The 21,163-nt window shown below is 45.8% G+C and overlaps 1 protein-coding gene across 1 annotated transcript in view; it reads left to right on the top strand.

Moving 5' to 3' along the window:
• The window catches only part of ERICH1 (glutamate rich 1), a 51,305-nt gene that overhangs the window by 17,771 nt on the left and 12,371 nt on the right, over nt 1-21,163 (top strand). The window contains exon 4 of the mRNA XM_082444009.1: nt 5,937-6,071. Coding sequence (XP_082300135.1) covers nt 5,937-6,071 — 135 coding nt within the window. The remainder of the gene's footprint in view (nt 1-5,936; nt 6,072-21,163) is intronic.

The raw sequence follows: 21,163 nt of genomic DNA, 5'->3' as shown, positions 1-21,163 counted from the left end.
GGCGGGAACCGTGGGGAAGACGTGCCACCTACAGGAGGAGCAGGCGTCCCTGGGAGTTCCTGGTTTTCTGTCCAAGTTTGACTGAACCAGTGTTCTTAGTCTTTTTTAAAATTTTGTTTTTACAGTTTATTTGCATTTTCTTCCCTCTTCTAACTTGACGGTTTTAACAGTGATTATTCACTAATAGTAGTAATCTGGGCGGTGTCTTTCCACGGAAGCTCCAGGTTCAGTCACGTCATTTCAGCAGGCAGCTGTGAGGTGCTGTTGTTGTTCAGTATGAAGATGTTGAACTGAAAATCAAGATGCTGATGTAAAGTTGGTTCAGAATGTATTGATTACGTGAAATGACCCGTACGGAAGGTTCAGAAGCTTGTTCCATGGAGCAGATGCCTGGTGTGAGTGGATGAGGGGGCCCTGAGCGTGGGGAGCCTCCATCACGTCCGCCAGGAGCTGGGGGTGGGCCCCAGCTGCCTACAGCCTGAGCTGTGATGGGCAGTGGGGCACCCATGGGTCTGACTGGTGATCACACTGTGGTGGCTGGTGCCAGTGGCTTTGTGGCACAGTCGGCGGATAGGACAGGATAGACACCAGTGTCCGGGTGGAGTTGGCCCAGCCAGCATGGTGATGGGGCCAGAGGAGAGGTCCCATGAGGACCGCAGGGCAGGATTCGGCCCATGTTCTCGGTGGCTCTCTCCACCCGCGTGATTTCTCAGACTGCAGACCCTGCGCGTGGTGCTTGCTGTCTAAGGCAGCGCAGTGTGCCTTGCACAGTGTAGACTGGCCACCTGCCATGGCCTAAACTAAGGGAGAGTGTTTAATGAGGATGTGGTGTGACCAGGGCAGTCTAACCGGGTCCTAGAGGGGCGTCCAGTTCCTGCATCTCTGCACACCCCGCACTTTCTCCCCTTCCAGAGCACCCTCTGGCCGCCAAGCATCCTGGAGGGGGGAGGGGTCTGGTGGGCAGGACCCCCACACCCTTTCTCATGGCTTCAGGCAACAAATAGAGGAGGCGTTTCTGAGAGTTTTAGTATTTCACAGATGCAAATGAGCCTAACTTATATGCCTTTTTCTGAAAACTCCATACAACATGCAGCAACATATTTTTTAAAGATAAAATTCATTTAACCTAAAGTTTACCATAACCATTTCAAAATTTACAGTTCAGTGATTCTTAGTATACTCACAATGTTATGTAACCATCACCACTAATTCCAGAACATTCTTTACACCCCAAAAGAAACCCATATCTATTACAGTCATCCCCATTCATGCTTCCCTGCTTTCTGTCTCTACAGATTTGTGTATTCTGGACATTTTGCCTGAGTGGAATTGCATAATAGGTGACCTTTGTGTCTGGCTTCTGTCACTTAGCATGGTTTCCAGGTTCATCTGAATTGTAACGAGTATCAGTGCTTCATTTCTTTTTGTTGCTCAATAATATTCCATTCTGCGGATATACCACATTTTGTTTATCTGTTCATCAATTGATAGATACTTGGGTTGTTTCTACTTTTAGGCTTTTATCGATAATGCCACTTTGACCATCCCTGCACAAGTGTCTGTGTGGACATGTGTTTTCAGTTCTCTTGGATATAAACCTAGAAGTGGAATTGCTGGGTCACGTGGTACTCCTATGTTTATCATTTTGAGGAACAGCCAAACTGTTTTCCACAACAGCTGCACCATTCTTCATCACACCACCCATGCAGGGGGGTTCCAGTTTCTCCACACCCTTGCCAACACTTGTTATTTTCTGTTTTCTTATCCTACTAGGATAACCATCCTAGTAGGTGTGAGACTGCACCTCACTGTGGTTCTGATTCCCATTTCCCTGATGACTGGTGACGTTGAGTGTCTTCTCATGTGTGTGTTGGACATTTGTGTATCTTTTTTAGAGAAATGTGTATATAAGTCCTTGGCCCATATTGTAATTGGATTGTTTGTCTTTTTGTTGCTGAGTTGTAAGAGGTGGTCATAATCTGGACACTAGAGCTTTATCAGATACATGATTTGCAAATATTTTCTCCCATTCCATGGGTTAGCCTTTCACTTCCTTGATGGTGTCTTGAAGTATAAAACATTTTAATTTTGATTAAGTCCATTATATCTATTTCTTCTTCTGTTGCCTGTGTTTTGGTGTCATATTTTAAAAACTGTTGCCAAATCCAAGGTAACAAATTTTACATGTAAGTTTTCTTCTATGAGTTTTATAGTTTTAGCTCTTACATTTAAGTAATTTATCCATTTTGAGTTAATGTTTTTATATGGTGTGAGGTAGGGGTCCAGATTCATTCCTTTATCTGTGGATATCCAGTCATCCCAGCACCACTTGTTGGAGAGACTGTCCTTTCCCCACTTGGCACCCTTGTCAAAAATCAACTGGCCATAGATGTTTGGGTTTATTTCTGGGCTCTCGGTTATATTCCATTGGTCTCTATGTCTGTCATTATGCCAGTACCACACTGTTTTAATTACTGTAGCTTTGTAGTAAGTTTTGAAATCAGAGTAAGAGTCTTCCAACTCCGTTGTTTTTCAAGATTGTTTTAGCTATTCGGGGTCCCTCACAATTTCATATGAATTTTAGGATCAGCTTGTCCATTTCTGGAAGAAAAAAAGAAGGGAAGTTGGAATTTTGATACAAATTGCATTGAATTTGCGGAACACTCTGGGAATTAGTGCCATTTTAACAATATTAAGTTGTTCAATCCATGAATTTAGTCTAGCTTTCCATTTAAGTCATTTTTAATTTCTTTTAACAATGCTTTGTAGTTTTCAGTATAAATTTTATACTTAAAAAAAGTTTATTCCAAAGTATTTTATTCTTTTTGATACTATTGTAAATGGAATTGTTTTCTTTTTGGATTATTAATTGCTAGTGTATGGAAATACTAATAAATCCTTTGACCTTGAACTAGGCAATGGTTTCTTAAATATGGAAATACAGATTTTTGTATGTTGATCTTGTATCGTACAACTTTGCCAAACTTAATAGCTCTAACAGTTTTTTTGTGTATGTGGATTTTTCAGGGTTTTCTATATACAAGAGCTTATCTGTGAGAAGAGATATTTTACTTCTTCCTGTTCAATCTGGATGCCTTTTACTTCCTTTCTTTCTTGACTAATTATCTTGTCTAGTACTTTCAGTATAATGTTGAAGTGGCAAGAATGTGAATTGTAATCATTCCTAATCTTAGAGGGAAGCATCCAGGCTTTCTCAATGGAGTATGATGTCAGCCGTGTGTTTTTCATGCTTTCTCTATTGAGTGTAGTGTCAGCTGTGGGTTTTTCATGCATGCTCTTTGTCATTTGAAGTTCCCTCTAGCCCTAGTTTCTTGAGTGTTTTTTAATCCTGAATGAGCAACATATTTTTCTGAAGCAATATGTCTTGGGAATTTTGAAGAAAAAATTCATTTGCAGCTGGAAAAAGAGAACTCTTGGCTAAAGGCAAAACAATGAAATCACAATCAAATAGACAAATAAAAGTTGTGTGCAGGTCATATGAAACATTCTGTAAAGGTCATCTGAGAATTCGTTTGAGGGGTTGATGTTTGTGGAGGACACAGTTTGGCGAGAAGTAGAGCTGCAGGTGTGCCCAAGTCTTTTCAGTGTTGGAAGAAGCAGCCAAATGAGGAAAGGGGCCTTTGTCAGTCAGTCCTTGGATGACGTTGAGAAAATGTTCTTTGTACAGTTAGGACACAGCATGGTGATTCTGATAATTATTTGTTCACTTTACAGAAGTGCGTCTGTTTGTTTGTTTCAAAAGGGCATTGATAGTTCCATTTGTTCTTAAAGATGAGGGCATTATCTGTAAACAGCCACAACAATTCGTGTGTATGCATTTTGGTGAATTTCTGTCACTCAAGAGCCCATGTTGGACCCTTATTTTTGGTATTGCTTTATATCTGTATATATTTTAAAGAGCCAGGTAATCCCAGAAGAATTATAAAAAGCAGCATTGTACCCCGAGCTCCATGACACAAACACACCGATTGTAAAGGCTGCAGCCGTCCCAAGGGTGGCTCAGTGGCGGTGCCCTGGCGGAGGACGTGCATGTCTGCTTGTGGGCAGGGGGCCGTGTGGACAAGCACAGTGCAGGGGGAGTCAGAGGTTAGGCATGAAATCAGGCTCGAGTGGGTGTCCGGCAAATCAGACCCAGAGCCAGAAAGGGTGAGAATTATGAACCTCGGATCTCAGCCAGCCGACCAACGAGAGGAGAGCTGATTAAGTCACCTCTTCTGAAGCCTTGCGGCCACCCCGGTGTTCCTAGGGAGACGGTGGCCTCCGTCAGCAGTGAAGGGGGTCCTGACATGCCTCGTCCAGATCCCCAAGCCTCACCCTGCGGGCCCGATGTGTGGGCGAGGGGATGCTGTGGCCCTGCTGAGCCCCGAGCCCTGAGCAGTGAAACACAACATCTGACTGCCGTCCAGCGACGAGCCATCTTCTACCAGACGAGACGAGGGAAACCCAGGCCGGGAAGCTGCGCTCTGCGCCTGGCCACCCTGACGCTCAGACAGCAGATCGCCTTCCTCAGCCCGCAGGCTTGGCCTCCGATGAGCGCGTGCTCGGCATGAGCGCGTGCTCGGCATGGGAGCGTCGGGAAGAGCTCTGCCCTCAGGTGCATCCTTGCCCTTCATCACAGGAGTCATATCCTGCCTCAGGTCCACGGCGCCGCCTGTATTCATCTTGATACTTAAGTGAGCAGTAGTGTTTCCAAGTTCTGTTAGCTGATTCAAAGCTCCCAAAAGTATTCTGTGAAAAATGATCAAATGTTGATGTTACCCGACGGGATGGTCTGCCTGGAAGCACGTCCCTGCTCTGCCCTTGATCTTAGTGGTAAAGACACAGTCGTTAATCAACTGGGTGGGTCAGATTAACATAAGAACTACATTCTTGCCCCTTAGCTTCACAAAAGTGAAGTATATTGATGGCAGAAGAATTTGAAAGTGTTCCAAAGCTTTTACAATTTAAATGTCTCGAAACCACACGTTCTGTTATATGTGCATTAGTGATTTTGCTCAGTCCTTGTCGTTTTTAAAGTAAAATATTCATTTTTCTGAGAAAGACTAATTGGGACATCCACTTGTGTTGGATAAAGGTTACTTTGCCATATCTTGAATGAGAGCATGAAGACTAAAGCGTCGATCCTACCCAGCATTGAGAGCGTGGGGAGCAGCACCGGAAGCTGCCTCTGGACGGTGCAGACCAGCAGGTCCATTTCCAGGAATTTGTTTGGAGGAACCACGTGGTCAGTTGTGCAAAGTTATGTACAACCAGGATGGTCATAGCAGCTGCTTGTAATAGTGAAAATTTAGAATCAACCTCCATATGCAAAATTTAGGACAGTGGTTAAATTATAGTTAAATTTGCCAATAACATGGAATATCATGTAGCCTTTAGGAGTATGTAAGTTTAAATGTATCTTAATATTTTATCATATTCACTTTTGAATTATATTATACATATAATATATATGTGTATAATGATAAAATATGTGTAGCGTGATCCCATTAGACGTGTGTGTGTCTGTGTGTGGGTGTGTACAGACACACACAGTGCATACATGTTGTTAGCATATAGAGAGAAAAAGGTCCAGAAGGTTACGCACCAAAATGTTGAAATTCGTGTTGTGGTCATGAGGGGTGTGTTACGTGGAGTCTTTTTATTTTCTGCTTCTTGTTCATGAATTAGTTATGTTTTTATACCGTATTATAAAACCCCAGAAGTTTACATAATAAGTAACTTAATGTGAATTTAAATAATCATAGCTCACCCCTTGTTCCTGGCTGGGTGAATAGCTTAGTGACTCTGCTGGCAAAATGCTGGGCTGATTGACATCAGTATTTACGGCTCTGGCTACCCATCTTCAGTGAACGTGGTTGGAGAAGCTGCTTGGCAAGTAGACGTCTGATGGCATCTGTCCCCGCCTCTTCCTGCAGGTGGTGACACTCAGGTCCAGCCTGCGCGACGGCTCTACACTGTGGGCCTGCCTCCTGAGGGTTGGGTCCCCCCTCCGCCAGAGGCCCCCAGCTGCTCGAGTCCCGAGAGCTCCTCCAGCGGTGAGGACGCAGGAGGTAAGACTGCTGACAGCCTTCGGGGTCTTCCAGGGTTGTGACTCCATCTGAACTTTAACGGGGGTGAGCGTCTCACTGCCGTGTGGTCTGCAGTCATCAGAGATGCCTGTAAGATCCACAGCAGGAAAAGCTCAGGCTGGGAGGAGACTTAAGGCTGGAATGTGATCGCAGCCCCATTTGTTAGCAAGTTAGGAGAAGTCTTGCGTTAATACATCCAAATGTGAAAGTGCTTTTCTCGTTAAGTAGGACTTTTTTTCTTGATTTTCCAATTTTTTCAAAATTTCTGAGATTGTATATCAACTTTGTAATGATGGAAATAACTTATGTTGCATCTCTTGTGGAAAGTTGAATGATGATATTTGCTTTTGCTGTTGGATGTTTTGTGAGTGAAGGAAGATCAGGGGTCAGGTGCTCTGGTGGCGGTGCAGAGGCTGCACGTTACATTCTTACCTTAAAAAGTCAAATGGTAGTTTTTTCCCCTTTTAATTCATCATTTCGGAACTTCCTTAAGAGGAATTGGGAATTTTCAGGTAAAAATTTTCCCCAGTTGATTTTTACCAAGTAAAAACTAAGAAACTCTGTACCATAAACCTTAACTTTGAATATCAAGAAAATATGGTTTTCTAGTAGATTGATCTTTCTGACTTCCTAATTAAAGCATCAGAAACCACAAAACCAAAAATGGGATAGCTAAGCAGTAATATAGTCATCTATTCAAGCCCTGTTGAAAATCTTTGGAATATAATTATTGGATAAATAGATTATTTCATTCAAAAATTAAGCTATGTTCTTATAAAGATAAATTACTTTGGTGACATACTCCGTTGTGTACTTAGTATATTCAATAAAAATTGTGGACTCATTCCGGGGCTGTTGCCCACAGTGAGCTCTGCTGCCCATGCCTCCCGGGCGGGTCTTTGGGCAGGATCCCAGCCGAGAACCTTCTGGGTGCCCTTGACTGAATGCATTGCCGAGCTAGAGGGACGTCCTTCCAGGAGATGGGAAGGCGTCTCAGCAGCTGGACACACGTCCCTGTGGTAGTCACTCTTCCTGGCCCTCAAGTCCCAGTGCCACCGCCTCCAGGAAGGCATGGGGGTGGCCTGGTGCCGCTCTGCTCTAGCAGGTGAGCAGTGGTCAGGGCGAAGCAGAGAGACGGGGAGTCGGTGCCTAGGACACATCCCTCTAATTACCCTCTAATTACCATGCATATCCCCGGCGACTTTCATTGTACCTTTGGCTCCAGCAGGTCCCAGGTTACGTTTCTGCAGTTGCTTCTTGGCAGGCCATCCTGTTCACGTCCCTCTTTCTGTCCTCTGGTTCCCGGGAGCACACGGGTTCCAAGGACCTTCTCCCACAGACTGTGGTCAAGGAAGGTGTGGTGGGCCGCCGTCTCCCTCAAAGGAGAGAGTGGACTGGGAAGGGAGGTTGGGGTCTCCTTGCACGGTGTCAGCTCCATCCCTAAGGTCACAGGGTGACGTGTCCACCTCGCCCTGCCGTTCTGACTCAAGCTTCTGCCCTGACCTCACATCTGAACCCCAGTGCTGCCCCCGCCCCACGTGTGTCTGTCCCACAGCAGGTGGGCCTGGGCTCCTCGATGACCTCCCGGTGGCCACATGCTCTCCTCCGCGGGGGACAGGTCTCAGCTTTAAGAAGTGGTCCTTTCTCTCAAGAGGCCCTGTGAGCTCAGTTCCCTAAGTCAACATCACTGAAAACGTTAACCCAGGTTTTCAGAAGAGCTTTGAATAACTCCTTCATGCACTTCTGGCTGGGAAGTTGATATCTTTCTATCATGAACACTTGTAACTCATCTCCAGTGTTTCAGCTCACTTTTCTTACTATTTCTCTAATATTTTTCCCCTTTGTGAACCCATTTGACAAGGTGGGCCACTTCAGGGGTCTGAAGTGATGAAGTGGAAGGAAGTGTTGATGACACTGTTCAGAATGAGAGATCTGGACTTCCCTGGTGGCACGGTGGTTAAGAATCCGCCTGCCAATGCAGGGGACACAGGTTCGAGCCCTGGTCTGGGAAGATCCCACATGCCGCGGGGCAACTAAGCCCGGGCGCCACAACTAGTGAGCCTGCACTCTAGAGCCCACGAGCCACAACTACTGAGCTCACGCACCACAACTACTGAAGCCCGCGCGCATAGAGCCCGTGCTCCGCAACAAGAGAAGCCACTGCAATGAGAAGCCGCACACCGCAACTAGAGAAAGCCCCTGCACAGCAACAAAGACCCAACGCAGAAATCAATCGTAATCAATCAATCTGCCAAAAAGTTTTTAAAAAAATAAAATGAGAGACCCTTCAGAGAGGCCTGAGAGGCCACTGCGCTCAGCCGGGAGGCATGTGTCGGGGGTCGTTAGGGCTCGACAGGGGGCTGGGACAGGAAGAGGGACGCCTGAGCCAGGACTGGCGGGGTGTGAGGCGTGCAGACCCACAAGGGTGAGAGTGGGGGCTCCGCAGTCTTACTGGTGGCACTGTAAGCACAGAGGGCGTGAGGATTGGAGTCGGAAAAGAAGAAAAAGTCCAGAGGTGACTGTGGCCACTGTTGATGTCCATTTGAATGCCCAGCACCAATAAGCCAGTTCAGTAGCGACTCCTCAAGAAGTTGGGAAGGAAGAGGTTTCCCGGTCGGCTGCCCCGTCTGCGGCCGCCGAGTCCTGCCTCCCCTCCCTCGGCCCGTGTGGGGCGGCAGGTCTGGTGACACCCAAGGCTGACCCCTCCTCACCTCAGGGCCTGGTCCGGTCGCCCCGCCCAGTACCGCTCTCAGTGGGTGTCGTGCCTGGGCAGGGAGACTGGGGCTGAGGGTGCGCGGGACCCTTCCAGGTGGTCTCGGTTCTCACCCCCTGTAGGTGACGGTGACAAGAGCTGGGTCCCGGCTGAAGGAGGGCGCCGGCTGCCCGGCTGCCCACCTCCCCTCTGCCCTGGCTCCCATGACACGGACTGAGAGCAGGAGTGACTTTTTTTTTTTTTTTTGGATAAATTTGAATTCATAATATTTTTTAAATTTATTTTTGGCCACGTTGGGTCTTCGTTGCTGCACACAGGCTTTCTCTAGCTGCGGCGAACGGGGGCTGCTCTTCTTTGTGGTGCACGGGCTCTATGCGCACGTGCTTCAGTAGTTGTGGCGCACGGGCTTCGTTGCTCCGTGGCATGTGGGATCTTCCCAGACTAGGGCTCGAACCCATGTCCCCTGCATTGGCAGGCAGATTCTCAACCACTGCACCACCAGGGAAGCCCAGGAGTAACATTTTTAAAGGCTGTGAAAGTCCTTTGTGAACTCTGCAGCTGTGCAAATCTAAACTGTCGTTCTAAGCATTGTCTCACGTGCTCCAGTTACAAAGAAATTTGCATTTCATATGAGGCATCTCTTCTGATTTTGATGTTGGCAGCTTCCACCTGGGTCTGCAGGGGCTCCTTGCCAGGCACACCGGGGTCTTCACACCTGCCGCCTGCCCATGGCGCTGCTCGGTCTGTCCGGGACCCTGTGCAGGACTGACGGTCCTGCGGACTCTCCTCTGTGTGAGCTCCTGGTGACGGCACCACGTGGGGACTGGTGTCGCCAACGACCCACAGGTTGACAAACTTGTCTTCTTCATACTTACACTGGACTGAGAATCCACATTGAGAACTGGGTGCAATTCTGCGTTTCCCTGTTAAGGCTTTGGTTTTCTTTTGATGTGAAACTGTTTTATTCCAGTAACTGATGTGTTTTAACTGTAACTGAAATTACTCTTTCCGTTTCTTTTGTGAATGTCTGGTCTTCTCCAGCAAGTCCCCTCTTTAACCTCTGTGGACCTTCAGTGCTTTCCTGTCCCTCCCGGTAGGAATGGTCTGTACTTAGCCAGCCTCCTGGTCTATCGATTTTGTAACAAAATTTGTCCTTCACATTTGCATCTCTATGGCTCATTTACCATTTTCACGGGCTTCCTTCTGCCCCTTCTCCTTTAATAGCTGAACCAAGAATTCAGCCTTTCAACAGAGAGCAATAAGCCACCCACGTCCCTTTAGAAACAGAATTGTGACTATGGTCTCATCATTTCAGCGTTGGCTCTGGCAGTGAGCCGTCAGCAGCGCTGCCCCGTGTCTTGCATGCGCATTGTTGAGAACATAGGTGATCTTGGCGAGTGACAGGTCAGGTGCACTTACCTGGTTTGAAACTTGCTTTTCACAGCCACCACTTTCTACACCATCATCTTCTCCTCTTTTCCTTAATTAAGTATTCTTGCTAGTTGTCCTTCTCTGCCTCCCCTTTCCAGCTTTCGGTGTCTCATCTCTTATCAGCAGGCACTTGTCCTTGGAGCCGACCCCGTGTAGCCAAAGGCGCGTCCCTCCTCTGCGGGCATTTGCATCCTGCCATCATAGCAGCTTTGCAGAGGTCCTTTTTTCATAATGAAAAGGCAGGAGTTCCTGCCTGCCGCTGCCAGCAGGTGAAGTTCTGGAACCTCTACACAGAAACTTTACATTTACACATTTTATACAGAAATAAGAACCTCAGTTTTTTTTTATAAACTAAAAAACAGGCCAGCCTCTAGGAAAGAGGGCCTCTTCTTCTCTGTTACTCCAATCTTTTTTTTTTTTAAAGAAAAATATTTTGTTTTTCTTGACCACAGAAACACTTACTATAGAAAAGTCAAGCATTACAGAAAACGCACAGGAAGTAAAACATCACCTAAGGCCACCAGGCTGAGACCCTAAGTAAACATCTTTTGAAACCTCTCCCCTGTGCATGTTGTATATGCATGCGCAGATTTTATAAAAGTTGTACCATATTATATGTACTGCATTATAAACCACTTTCCACACTTAATGTATTATGGAGGTTTTTTCCCATTTCAGTGCATATAGATATATTTATATCATTTTTTGAAAGTAGCTGAAATCTATTCTATGAAAGCAACTTGTTTATAACTAGGCTCCCCTCCCCTGCATTGAAAGACATCTAGAACTTCCCCTGGTGCTCGATAAGCACTTTGCACGTGAACATCATTGTACATACATGGTACATACATGCGATAGTCTGATTACCTCCTGAATATAAACTCTTGGAAGTGGAAATATTAAGCGTAAGAGTACATGTGTTTCTAAATTTGAAGACATAATAACAAACTGTCTTTCAGAAAGCTGTTCCAATTTTCATTCCTGAAGGCAGTTTAAGGAAATTCCCTTTCTTCCATTGCCTGGACATTTTCAGTCTTTTAAATTTTAGCTAATTGTTTGGACAACATATATCTTACATTTTCATGTGAGAAAACTGTGCGTTAGGGAAATTCTTTCTAAGCCTAAGAGCCGAAATGACAGGTTTGACTGTGAAGAAATTTAAACTTTCTTTATGGCAAAGGGCACTATAAACAAGGTTCAGAAGCAAAGGACAGAATAGGAGATGATATTTGCACATTCCACAATAGATGAAAGTTTCCTTACCATATAACAAGATATTACAAATCAATAAGAAAAGAAAAGATCACCCCAGTAGAATGAGCAGAAAGATGGCAACACCCAGAGGGACAAATAATACTCACAGGCACCCTTGTATGGCTCCTGTTTTTATATTTTTATATGAAATGTTTGACGCATCTGAGATATATTTTGTTAGAACAAAGTGTAGATCCATCTTTTTGAAAATAGATTTTCCTTTTTAACTCCCGCACTTTTTCTTCAGTTACCTGTGACTTTTCCCTGATGGCTTAGAAGCCGTGCACATGACGGACCCCGTTCCACATCCACGGCTCTCTTCTTGGCTCCTGCTCACCCGCCTTCCCCGACCTGCCTTCCTCAGCGGCTGCCCCGCTGGCTCATGGGCTGGATGGGGCTTCCTCATGCCTCTTTGCAGGCGGTTGGGTAGATGCAGCGTCCATCCCTGTCAGCAGGACGGCTGGGGATCCCTGCCCTCATCTGCACCCTCCCTGGGGCCGCATGGGCATCGCAGAGCCGCGCGGAGCTGAAGGGCCATTCCAGGAGCCATGGGGCGCCCGCGGAGTGGGGACTGCACCTGGGTCGGAGAAACCCGACCCATCTGGTTTCTTTTTTCTTTTTCCAGAAGAGCTTCTTAGTCGTGAATGAGTGATTCCCACGTTTGTAAATCGATCCTTTATTAATGTCTTATATAACTATTTACATTTCTTTGTGACCTTTTCCAGTATTGATCTCTGGATTTTATGATGGCACCACTGTTTGTTTTTTTTTTTTTGGCTATCATAACATACTTTATGAACTTTTTGCAGACAGCCAAGTTTGATGAGGGCTGAGACTCTGTAATTATGTCATCTCTGCGTTTCAGGAGCCACCTCCACAAAGTTCCCTGACCTGCATGTGCTGGGTTCCCCTGGTAAATGTCACCACCAGGAGGGCTCCCACTCCCTAGAAAGTGAACACCTGGGCAGAGTCTGGAATGCACGGCTTTCTTCTCCTTCCGCTGCCACAGCCCCGCGCCACCTGTGAGGACACCCAGCCTCCTCCACACTCTCCCCTTTGCTCCTTCAGCTGCCACTCCGAGAGGGCACAGTTAGGCCAGAATTCACTCATTGAAGTCACTTCCTCCCGTCCCCATCCCCATCCCAGGGCCTCCAGGGCTGTGGGCTCGAGACTCAGCACCGTCTCGGGGTGCTCTGACCCAGGCGCCACCCTGGACCTGAGAACACTGGCCGGCTCCACAGTCCAGGGGTGCACTGCGGGCTGGTCCCGCTGCACTGTCAGAGTTGTGTGTCAGCTCTCCCCAATGTCCTTGTTCTCCGTGTGAGAACACGGGGGAAGTCTGGTCAGACGCCTGGTCGCTTCCCTCGCTGCCGGCCGGTCGTCTGCTTTCCTCTTCCCTGGGCTGCGTCCCTGCAACAAAGTACACTCAACACCTGAAGCATTTAATAATCGCACACGCCCGGAACTACTTCCTCTCTTTGTGCCTTTTCCAGAATTTATGTCTGTATTGAAGATACCTGCCTTTTTATAACTGAGTATAACATATCTATCATGTTATACGTTACTTTAGTTGTTGTAACAGTTATGTTCATTGCTTGCTGGGTGCCACAATCTGGCATCTGCTTTTGGATCTGTGGTTTCAGTGACTGAGAGGTGCCCCTGTCCCTCCGGGTGTCTTTCTTACACACTCCCCACGGCTTGCTGTCTGGGCTGTTTCCCTGTTTTTCCTTGCTGGGATCTGTTTTGGATCTTCCTCTGCAGATGTCTTCCTTTTCCAGATTTCCTACGAAATCTGACTTGCCTTTGGTTTTAATTCCTTCGCTAAGGTCTGTGGCGCAATTCCCCGGCGTGTCACCGTCACCGCGGTGTCTCACTCTCAGGGTCCTCGTGGCCTCGCCTCTTCAGTGACTTTCTCGCTTACAGCTCCCCCCTCCAATGCTGTTTATAACGGGAAGTGAGACCCCCCCCCCCCGGTCTGGCTCTCATCAGAGGGTGCAGCGGGGCACTGGTGGCGGGGGGGAGTGAGTTTGGGACCCTGAGCCCCTCTGCCTGGTGCCTCTGCCTCTGTCAGGGCTCATTCAGCCTCCTCCCGTCGCTCTGATCTCCTCCTGTGACCTCTGCCCCTGCCTGCTGAAGTAGCCCAGGGGTTCCCGTCTGCTCCTGCCATTCATGTTCTTGCGAGTCGGTCCTGCTGGGGCCCAGCTCTGTGCTGGTCGGTGCGGGGGCTCCCGTTCGCTGACCTCACACATGTCCTCTGTGTCCGTCTGAGACCTGCCACACTTGCTGTCACCCCCTTTGCTGATCTGCTCCCCCCTCCAGCCCGCCGGGCGGGATCGGGTCGGGTAAGGCTCCGGCTTCCTTCTAGCCTCTGCCCGCTGCTCGGTCCCTCCAGCGTGGGGACCTCTCCTCTGCCCAGATCCTTCCCTCCGCACGTCCTCTCTTGGCCTCCCTGACCCCACCCCCCACCACGACACAGAAGTGCCGCCTCCCTTTGCCTTCCATCCAGTATCTGGTTATTTCTGTAACTGTCTTGCTCTTGCATCCTCACCTCCAGCCCCTGGGGGACGGAGCTCCGACTTGCCAGGTGGCAGAGTGAGCGTGAAGGGCCCTGAGTTTGCAGCCCCACTGTTGACTGTGGGTGCCGTCTTCCTTACTTCCCTGAGCCTCAGTTTCCTTGACCACCTGATGGGGTAATAATCCTGCGCTAGCACACCACACGCTTGCTGTGCCAATTAGATTGGGTTTGTGCAAAGCTTGTGCAAACATGAGCGCTGCCAGCTCTTAATTCCCTGAGGCACCGGCGCCTGCTGGTGTTAAGTCTTCAGTCAATATTTGATGAACCAAGTTGCGTAATTATTTATAAAAGCAGCCTGCAAAGAAGGACCAGTCCTCTCTCCTCGTATAATCACTCGTATAATCACAAGTGGTTGACTGTATTGACATGGTTTTTGTGTTCAGATCAAGCTGCAAAGTCATTAAAATCAAGTCATTTTGATGGAACGCTATTATGATTAGTATTCTAATAGCAAGCTCTGGTTGAAATAGTTATTAACTTCATGGCTTTTGGAAGCATGAGCTAAATGCACAGTTCTAATGTGGCTTCGTTGTGAGTCAACCATCCTTTCAATGAGTTTTGACAGCCTTAGGCCGCAGTTCTAAGGCAGATCCATCTTCAGATCTCACTGGCTCTGTCTGGGCTGAAGAAACCCTGATGCGTGATTTCTCTGAGCTTCCCAGGTGCAGAGCACAGCAGGCACTCTAGCTCATTTGACGAATAAGGTGCAGTTTTCACCAGAGGCCACCGGAGTCAAGGTAGAGTCCTAGGCAGGCTCTCAGCAGAGATTCTCTGACCAGGGCCTCGTTCCATACACATCATACTCTCTCAAGGGGCAGCAAAGCCAGACTCAGAGTTAGCAGACTTTCATTCTTGTCCCGGTGATTTACTGAGATGAGACTTAAGACATGTAATTGTGTGAAAGCCTTTCCTTTCTCACAGGTTACTTGGGGGCATCTGAGGGACAGTAGAGGTGGTGTCATTCTGAACCACTCTTTTCTCTCGGTGAGTCGAGAACCCTCACTTAGACCAGCTACCTCTGCCATGCACTGTCAACAAGGTGACATAAAAGGCTAGACACAGAAAAGAGTTCATGCATTCTTAGAGCACCTAAAAAGGCCTAGATTGTTTCTAGAAGGCTAGAACTATTCTGTATGCTCATGTTTTTGTTTCTTTGGCATCTTATTGGCACACACACCCGATACCCTGGATTCCTCTCAGTCACAGTGGAGTGAGCTGGCATAGCTTTAGATGTATGATTGACCAAGGACTATGCGGGTCAGAATATCGATTTTGAAATAATTTACCAGTGGAGTGTGCACAGCTCTTCAACCTGCCTTTATAAAAAAAGAAAACCCACATTTGTTTGGATTGCCATTTATTTTCTTGAAGTATTTACTTAATTTCCAAACCATTGTTGGCACATATTCATAAGAAACTTGGATTAGAGAAATATTTAGATCTTGGTAAACCCGTACACCACCTTAGCTTATTGTAAGCAAATGCATTACAATAATAGAACAGATTATGAATACTTCTTTGGATATTGATTAATATTTCTTCAACTAATAAAATTTATTGATTAATATGTCCTCAACTAATAGACATTCCAAAGAGATACTGAGAAAAGAAGGTGGGAAATTATTTAAGTTAAAGATGTCCACTCTTGGAACTTTATTCAGCGTAGTATTGGAAGTCCTAGCCAGAGCAATTAGGCAAGAAAAAGAAATAAAGGCCTCTAAATCAGGAAGGAAGAAGTAAAACTGACTCTATTTGCAGATGACATGGTTTTATATATAAAAAAACCCTAAAGACTCCACCAAAAAAAAAAAAAAACTGTTAGAATGAACAAATGAATTCAGTCAAGTTGCAGGGTACAAAATCAGTTTACGAAGATCAGTTTCATTTCTTTACACTAACAATGAACTATCAGAAATTAGGAAAACAGCCCAATTTACAATTGCCTCAAAAAGAATAAAATTCCTAGGTAGGAATAAATTTAATGGAGATGAAAGGTCTATACATGAAAACTATAAGACATTGATGAAGGAAATTGACAACGACAAATGTAAGTAAATGGAAAGATATTTCATGCTCGTGGATTGGAAGAATTAATATTGTTAAAATGTCCGTACTACCCAAAGCAATCTACAGATTCAGTGCAATCCCTATCAAAATTCCGAGGGAATTTCTCACAGAAATGGAACAAATAATCTTAAAATTTGTATGGAACCACAAAAGACCCTGAATAGCCAAAGCAATCTTGAGAAAGAAGAACAAAGCTAGAGGTAACATGCTTTCTGACCTCAAACTATATTACAAAGCTGCAGTAATCAAAACAGTGTGATATTGGCATAAAAACACACACATAGATCAATGGAACAGAATAGAGAGCCCAGAAATAAACCCACACATATATGGTCAATTAATTTACAACAAAGGAGCCAAGACTGTGCAATGGGGAAAGGACAATCTCTTCAATAAATGGTGTTGGGAAAACTGGACAGCCACATGCAAAAGAATGAAACTAGACCCCTGTCTCACACCTTACACAAAAACTAACTCAAAGTAAATTTAAGACCTGAATGTAAGAGCTGAAACCATGAAACTCCTAGAAGAAAACATAAGTGGTAAGCTCCTTGACATCAGTCTTGGCAATGACTTTTAGGATTTGACACCATCTGTATCCTAAAATAATGAGGTAGCATAAGAATCTTGTGAATTCTGAATGTAAATTCCATTGCATTTTCACAGCCAGTCAGATTCTTAATCTCAAGGTAATCAGAGCCAAACAGGAAAGTACTTTCAACAAAAGCATCCGGTGTGAAGTAGCAATTGGTCATGGTAGAGCCAGGGTGATGGATCTCCTGTGTGTCCAGAGGCTGACCTTGTGAAGGTGACCTTACACCCTGCTCCCTGCTTTGTCCTGGGCCGTAGAAGCCATTGGCTGCGTGTGAGACTTGGATTAACTCATTGACAGCCCAAGGAACTCCCTGTTAGTAAAAAGTCAGGAGACCCAGACTTCCTAAATTCACCGTAATCTATCTGACTGGGAGAGAGAAAGCCTGACTGTGAGAGTCCTTTCTGTTTGTATGGATACCAAGGAGTAACTCTGATCATCAGCAGATTTAAACAGACCACGTGTAGCCATACTTCAGTCTCCAAAAGATAGTTGGTTCATATTTATGGAAATGATAAATAAGCAGCTTTTGCTCTTGACTTTCAGAGCACATGGGTTCTGTCCCCTGATTGCACCGTCTCTTTCTGCACCTTGGCTGGATCTGAGATAATGAGCTATTTGTTAGAACCTTGTGCGTCAGACATTGAAGGAACAACCGTGATGATAACACAACCCTTACTGCTGTAGAGCTTAGAGGTTAGGGAGTGGAATAAAGTCAATAACAGACTTTGTCATTCAGTACTAAGTGTTATTAGCGATTGAGACCAAGCGCCGTAGGAACACAGCGGATGGAGAAGCTAACCTTGGGAAGTCTTATAAAGCACTTGAGATTTGAACTGGTAAGAAAAGGTTGGCTCATAAACAAGAGGAACGATTTAATTTTAGACAGAGAATAAAGAATCATGAAAAGGTCTGGTATGTTTGGGGTGGAAAATGTTATAAAGGGTCAAATTTATCATTTTTCCATATCTTTATAAATTATGTTACATTACTCAGAGTTCTACATGTAACCCAGCCAAACAGCTACGTTCTATTCTTTTTAAAAGCAACTGACAAAGGATTAATCTCCAAAATGTACAAGCAGCTTATGCAGCTCAATATCAAAAAACAAACAGCCCAATCCAAAAATGGGCAGAAGACCTAAATAGACATTTCTCCAAAGAAGATATACAGATTGCCGACAAACACATGAAAAGATGCTCAACATCACTAATCATTAGAGAAATGCAAATCAAAACTACGATGAGGTATCACCTCACACCGGTCAGAATAGCCATCATCAAAAAATCTACAAACAATAAATGCTGGAGAGGGTGTGGAGAAAAGGGAAGCCTCTTGCACTGTTGGTGGGAATGTAAATTGATACAGCCACTGTGGAGAACAGTATGGAGGTTCCTTAAAAAACTAAAAATAGAGCTACCATACGACCCAGCAATCCCACTACTGGGCATATACCTTGAGAAAACTGTAATTCAAAAAGAGTCATGTACCATAACATTCATTGCAGCTCTGTTTACAATAGCCAGGACATGGAAGCAACCTAAGTGTCCATCGACAGATGAATGGATAAAGAAGATGTGGCACATATAAACAATGGAATATTACTCAGCCATAAAAAAGAACAAAATTGAGTTATTTGTAGTGAGGTGGATGGACCTAGAGTCTGTCATACAGAGTGAAGCAAGTCAGAAAGAGAAAAATAAATACCATATGCTAACACATATATGTGGAATCTAAAAAAAAAATGGTTCTGATGAACCTAGGGGAAGGACAGGAATAAAGGCTCAGATGTAGAGAATGGACTTGAGGACACAGGGAGGGGGAAGGGTAAGCTGGGACGAAGTGAGAGGGTAGCACTGACATATATACACTACCAAATGGAAAATAGATAGCTAGTGGGAAGCAGCCACATAGCGCAGGGAGATCAGCCTGGTGCTTCGTGACCACCTAGAGGGGTGGGATAGGGAGGGTGGGAGGGAGACGCAAGAGGGAGGAGATATGGGGATATATGTATACGTATAGCTGATTCACTTTGTTATACAATAGAAACTAACACAACATTGTAAAGCAATTATACTCCCATAAAGATGTTAAAAAAAAATTATGTTCAATTATGTGTAGCCATTGCCCAGTGGTCTATAGGTTATGCTGGAAATGTTAAAAGAAGAAAATAAACAGATCTTTGTATCGATTGTAATGCCTACATATCATATCTAGGTATTAACATGCAGTACTGTTTTTCAAAAGAAATGTTGAACCATGTCTGTGTGAGTTAACTGGATATTCTCCACGCTAAGTCGCATCAAGATGTTGTACTTAGGAAACAGACACGAAGACATCTCCTTTGGGGAAAAGGCCTCTAAGCACCGGCTGCTGAGGCAGATGTGAGCCCATGTTGGCTGCCACGCGATTAGGGTGGTAAAGTCCTCCTGCAGTGACTGCTGTCCCTCATCTGTGAGAAAACGAGAGACTCAAGCAACAAATACATAGCGTCGAAAGGGCATTGAGTGATGAGTATTTCTTCAGATCAAGTAATTAGTCCTGTCCGTTACCATGAACAAGACGCGGAAAGAGCAGGGTGGCCGTGTGACCTCTGGCCCCGGGAGCCGGGTATCCCCAGCCATTGCCTCCTGCCCGCCGCTCCTGCACGAGCCCGTGGTGAGCGTCCTGGATGGTACCGTGCTGTCCAGAAGCAGAAGGACTCCCCCACCTCCGGGGCCGTGAGCCCTGGGAGTGACGCAGGGGCATGAGCTGAGGTGTAGACTCGGGTGCCACGTCTGCTGACCCCAGGGCAGCATGGGCACCCTTGCCTCGGCCTCTGCGGAGCCCTCGTTACGGGGAGACCCAGGGACAGTGAGGCTCCCTGCTGCTCTGGGTCTGCGGTTCCAGTTCCCGGTGGGGTCCCTGCGGTTGGTGCTCTCTGCCAGGGTCGGCGCTTGCCGGCGTTATCTTGCGACCCTGGTTGCCGTGCGGGTGAGCGTCCTCCTTGCCGCACTCATGTCCTGCTTCTGCGTCTGCAGGCTCCCAGGCAGCCTGTCTGTAGGGCCTGGGGACCTTCTGGACTCACAGTGGTGCCAGCTGTAGCTGGCGTCCCCACGAGGTCTGACACTTTCCCTCCTCTTGTTGCACCGCCAGGGCCTCCGGCAGGGAAGCAGCAGGGTGAGGGCTTCACGTGCAGTGTCCCTGCGGGATTTTCTCACCCTCTATCGCATTTCGCATTTCCCTTCCATTTCTAGTTTGCTACACGTTTTCATGATCTGTTGGTGTTAATATTGATTGAATACTTTATATCACTACAATCAGACGGTTAACATTTTGTTTAGAAGTTTTGTATTGATGATTACGAGATGGGTTGGCCTGCAACTTTCCCATCTTTCAGTGTCCTCAACAGGTTTTGAAATGAGCACTGTGTTGTCCTCGCAGAGCGTGTGGCCACTGTCACTGTCTCTGTTCTCCAGAAATGTTTCGTATGTTGGGCGTTTGTTTCTTCCTTCAATGTTCCTTAGAAGTCAGGTGAATCTGCCTAGGCCTGAAGTTCTGTGGGATTATTTTTAACTAAAGATTCCATTTTTTAATAGATATAGGACTGTTAAGATTTTCCGTTTCTTCATGTGTCCAGTTTGGTATGTTGTACTTTTCTCAGAATTCTCCATTTCATACAAACTATGTAATTTATTTGCATAGAGTTGTTCACAGAGCCATCTTATGGGTCCTTTTGCGCCTACAGGGTGTATGTTAACACACGCCTTCACCCCACACTGGCGTTTGTGTGTCCTCTGCTCGTCCCGTCCAGTCTTGCACTGTTTGTCTGTTTTCTTTCTTCACAGTGTCAGTGCTGATTGCTCTCTCTCTGTTGGGTTTTCTTTTCTCTTCCTTTATTTTGTGCTCCTCTGATTGTTATTTCTTTCCTTCTGCTTTCCTCAGGTATAAGTTGCTGTTGTTTTTCCAGCTTCTTTCTTATATCATTGATTTTTAGCCTTTTTTCTTTCCTGACATATTTAAGATTATAAATTCACCTTTAAGTAGAATTTAGTGACATCCCATGTTTTGAGTTGTCATAATTTCATCAAGTTTAAAATAATAATTTTTCCTTATTATGAAAGCAGTATCTGCTCAAAGTCCTACAGTTGGAAATCAGAAAAGTACAATGAAAAAAAACAACCTACAGTCACAGCACCCAGAAACCACAGTTAACCCCACAGGTCTGGCATCTGGACCTTCAGTATCTCAGTGTGTATTAAGTTTTCCTCTTAAGAAGTACGCCCACACACTTATATGAAAAAGCATGATCCTCTTATGTTTTACACCCTTTTTTGCCACCGCCTCCTTCTCAGATTCCTGTTTTACAGTCTTTTAGAGTAGCAGGCTGGTAGCATAACCATCCTCACAGGGCAGCACTCATGCTGTGCTCTCGCCACTTGCAAAGAGGAATGAACCGGAGG

Source organism: Balaenoptera physalus (genome assembly GCF_965194825.1).
Source record: "Balaenoptera physalus genome assembly, chromosome: 21".
Classification (NCBI taxonomy): domain Eukaryota; kingdom Metazoa; phylum Chordata; class Mammalia; order Artiodactyla; family Balaenopteridae; genus Balaenoptera; species Balaenoptera physalus.
The sequence above is the reverse complement of the archived record's forward strand: the minus strand, read 5'-3'. Positions and strand labels throughout refer to the sequence as shown.